The sequence below is a fragment of the Elephantulus edwardii genome, unplaced genomic scaffold (assembly GCF_000299155.1).
Source record: "Elephantulus edwardii isolate Elephantulus edwardi_28Jun2011 unplaced genomic scaffold, EleEdw1.0 scaffold02004, whole genome shotgun sequence".
Classification (NCBI taxonomy): Eukaryota; Metazoa; Chordata; class Mammalia; order Macroscelidea; family Macroscelididae; genus Elephantulus; species Elephantulus edwardii.
The window spans coordinates 2,504-6,751 of record NW_006401754.1 but is presented as its reverse complement, the minus strand read 5'-3'; the positions used below and the strand labels follow the sequence as shown (position 1 = coordinate 6,751).

The 4,248-nt window shown below is 40.7% G+C and overlaps 1 protein-coding gene across 1 annotated transcript; it reads left to right on the top strand.

Annotated features, from left to right (window-relative positions):
* Window positions 1-554: 554 nt before the first annotated feature.
* Window positions 555-3,804, top strand: LOC102856607 (BUD13 homolog; the record flags this gene model as incomplete). The annotated part of the gene is made up of 5 exons (XM_006903478.1): window positions 555-829; window positions 1,438-1,543; window positions 2,055-2,193; window positions 2,491-2,675; window positions 3,726-3,804. Coding segments are annotated over 5 exons (784 nt in total), but the record flags the coding sequence as incomplete, so codon positions are not given.
* Between the last annotated feature and the right edge of the window lie 444 nt (window positions 3,805-4,248).

Genomic DNA, 4,248 nt, shown 5'->3' with positions numbered 1-4,248 from the left:
CCGTTACCCCTGCCACTGAGTCAATCCATCCCATCAAGATCTTGCGCTGTCTCTAACCTCGCAAGCATGATGTCCCTCTCCAGGGACTGGTCCCTCCTTGCAACATGCCCAAAATATGTCAGACAAAGCGTCATAATTCTTGCCTCACCCTCTCCAGGATGAATCTGTTTGGTCTCCTGGAAGTCCATGGTATATTCAGTACTCTTCAGCACCACAGCTCAAAGGCATCAATTCTCTTAGTATTATCCCTAGTCATTGTCCAGCTTTCTGATGTATAGCAAGTAATTGCAAAGACTATGGCCTGGATCAGGCACACCTTAGTCTCTCCAGAATGATATTGTTGCTTGTCAGTACTCTGGAGAGGTCCCTGACAGCAGACTTCTCCAGTGCAATTTGTCTTTGATTTCCTGGCTGCTGGTACCAAGAGCGTTGTGTTTAGTTTAGTGATAGTTTTTTTTTTTTTCAGAAGACTAAGTGGATATTGAGCACTAGTTTGGTAAATTGGGTTTCTTAAAATCCACGAATGAGATTAAATAATTGTTCCTTCATTTTAGACTTTCCCCCCAGGAAACATCAGAGTCACACTTTGGATTCTTCTTCCTGCCCACGTGACAGCTGGAAAGCCTCTGATTCAGATCTTTCTCCTCCACGGCTTAAACGTAAACAAAGTCCAGGGCCCCAGGATTCTGGTTCAGATTTATCACCTCCACGGAATAGGCCTAGACATCGGAGCTCCGATTCTGACCTCTCTCCACCAAGAAGGAAACAGAGGACCAAATCTTCTGATTCTGATCTGTCTCCACCTCGAAGGAGTCGGCCTCCTGGAAAGGTGGGTATTTTCATGAGTTAATTCTTCTCGTAGAGTAACACTTCTTCTCGACTTTTGTATAAGTTCCAGAGATACAAGCCACAAGAGTCAGCGGTAGCTCTTAGTGTTATTATGTGGTGTAGCTCTTAGTGTTTTTATTAACTTGGAACTGACTCAAAGCTGATCCTCCAGCCGGTTGTGAACCACACAAGAGGAGATTGGACTTTGTGCTACCACAGAGGATCTGGTGGATTTGAACCATGTGCCTTTGGATTGGCAGCACAACTCCTTACCCATTAAGCCATCAGAGCTCCCCCTAGCTCTTGGTAGAGTAAAAAAAACAAAAACCAAGTAAATGCAGAAAACTCAAACTTACTGCCATTGAGTCAGAAATGACTCACCTGATTGTCCATTGGATTTTAGAGGCTTTAAATTGAGAGAAGAAATTGCCCGTTTTTCTCTCGAGGAGTAGCTAGTTCTCTTTGACAGTGAAGCTTGAGTTTCCAGTGCAGAGTTTGTGTTTCGATGGTTGTCGCACAAGAATAATACTGATTGTGTGTATCCCTTAAGCCATACAGCCTCATCTCATTGCCGTATTAATGTTGATTGCTGTCATTTTCTTTGAATAGGCTGCACACATGTTGTCTGGAGCCAAAACGGGATTGGTGTTAACAGATATACAGCAAGAGCAGCAAGAACTCAAGAAGCGGGACCAAGAAACCATGGAATTTGAAGGTAAAAAGATGAGCATGCAGAGATCAGTCTAGACTAATGTTGCTTTTGAGTTAGAACTGACACTCCAGTAAGTATCCAGATCCAGTAAGTTGTATATGAGATTTCCCATCTTTCTACCCTGGAACAGTTGATGGATTTGGACTCTCTTCCTGGGTTGGCAGTATAATTCCGTGGCACTAAGCCGTCACACTTAATGTAGTTTTCACTTATTATGTGTTCAATGTAGCTTAGTATACCTGATCTCTTGGTTGCTATTAAATTTCAGCTCTTGTTTTATGCATTATTTTAATTTCTCAGTGGATCTGAGTAGCCTTTTCCCCCACTAAAAAATGTCCATTTTAAAGAACATTGCTAATATGTACGTACAGATCAGTAGAAACTATTTGTGGTCTGACTGCAAATTATTTTGCGCCTTCAGAATCTCAAATGGTTGCTTTTACCTATTAGTAATATGATTTCTGATTTTGATACTGGTATTAATCTTAAAAAAAAATGCAATTTTCCGTTGCAGCTGGATTCCAGTATGCTGAAACTGTGTTTCGGGATAAGTCTGGTCGTAAGAGGAACTTGAAACTGGAACGTTTGGAGCAAAGGCGAAAAGCAGAGAAGGACACAGAGAGAGATGAACTCTATGCCCAGTGGGGAAAAGGGTAAGAGAATCCCTGAGTAGGAAAGGAAGATGACAGAGGCTGTAGCCAGGCCTTTCTGCGTGCTCTTACCGGCTACTTCATTTTCCTGCCTTCAGTGCTGCTATTAGGAATAGGAAATTCATTGTGCTGAATTGTCTTCCTAAAATACTATTTCATGCTGAGGAATTCTGCTGTTTCAGTACTTGGGCTTATGGTGCTAGGAAGCAGAGGTTTTCTAAATGTAGCAGTGTGGTCCACTCAGTGTAGAAGTGGACATGTTTAATGGGATATCATACACTTTTGGTTATTTTTGCCCAGGCTTGCCCAGAGTCGCCAGCAGCAGCAGAATGTGGAGGATGCAGTGAAGGAGATGCAAAAGCCATTGGCGCGCTACATTGATGATGAAGACTTGGATCGGATGCTGAGAGAACAAGAGAGAGACGGAGATCCCATGGCTAACTTCATTAAAAAGAACAAGGCCAAGGAGAACAAGAATAAGAAAGGTAGGACTTCCAGAGCCATCAGAGATGAAGAAATGGTTGTATGATGAGAGAGTCATTAGGGTAATGATACAATAGCTATGTGCAAAGGCTTTCCCAATTTTGTTTGTTCATTTTTGGTTTGGTTTTTTAAAATTTTTATTTTATATTGGTTTGCTTACAAAGTTTGTATACATTGTGTTTCATACTATCTTGCATTCCTGTTGTGTTTCATGTAATCATTTCTATTTATTATGTTTTATAAAATCATCACTCAACTATGCCCTTTATTACTCTTTCTACATCCCCACTGGACCTTCCCTTTCCTTTACCGTCCCCACTCCACTTACCAAATTTTGTGACCCTATGATTTTCTCCCTGTCTATTCTCACCCGTCTGCTCCTACCATTCCCCACCTTGGATCCTCATACACTTTTTACTAGTTATCTTTCTATTTCTACAATAATGGTCTTACACGGTATTTGTTCTTATGAGACTAAGTTCACTCCTTGTAATGTTCTTCAGTTCCTTCCAAGTTATATAGTAATTTTCAAAATCATTGCTCCTGTGTACTACATAGCATTCCATTTATGTGAATGAACCACCATTTCTCAGTCCATTTGATTGTGGTTGGACATTTGGGCTGTTTCCATGTTCTTGCTATGGTGAATAATGCCACTGTGAACATTGGTGTACAAATCTGCATTTGTGTCTCCGTTTTAATTTTTTTGGGATTATATTCCTTGCAGTGGAATAGCTTGGCCATATGGAATTTCTGTGTTCGGCTTTTGAGGAAACACCAAACTGTCTTCCAGAGCAACTGTACCATTTTATCATCCTACCAAAAGTATTTGGGAGTTCCCACCTTTCTGCATCTTCTCCAACATTTATTGCTTGCTCTCCTGTTAGACTTTGCCACTGCTACCATTTTCCATATACAGTTTTATGTTCCTTGTGTTTGGGAATTTGCATTCAGTTGAATAGATATTTTTGCCTAGAATTTTTTTCCCCAATGGCAATGAGCTCTGAATTTCATGATATAGTTAACCAGATTATTTTCCCTTTCTCCTCTAGTGAGACCTCGTTACAATGGTCCGGCACCTCCCAACAGATTCAATATCTGGCCTGGATATCGCTGGGATGGAGTAGATAGGTAAGCTTGAGATTTTTTGTAGTTTTGCTTTCTCTTCACCTTTCCTAACCTTTTCTTAATTGTTCTTAAGTCCTCTTAGCTCATCCTCTGCTCTAATCACAACAATAATAATAAGTCGGTTTGCTTGTCTTTTGCTGAGGTCCACAGATCCTTTATTCCTGCCTTGAACTATCCCTTCCTGTCCTCTTATTTCTCTTTCAAAATATATTTAAAGTTCTGGAAAAACAACTCAGATGATCCTAAAGGATACCCTTTGTTTTTGACCTTGATCATTTCAGTTGATTCTTTTTAAGATTTCGAGGGGTACAGGTGATGGTTGGGAGCTTCCTGTATGTTACGTCTTTAAAATGTAGCTCTTGAACGTTAATTTTCTTCACTGCTTTAGGGAGTGAGTTCCTTGTAATGTCTCAGACTCTTGCCACCTCATCTGTTTACCTATCAGCA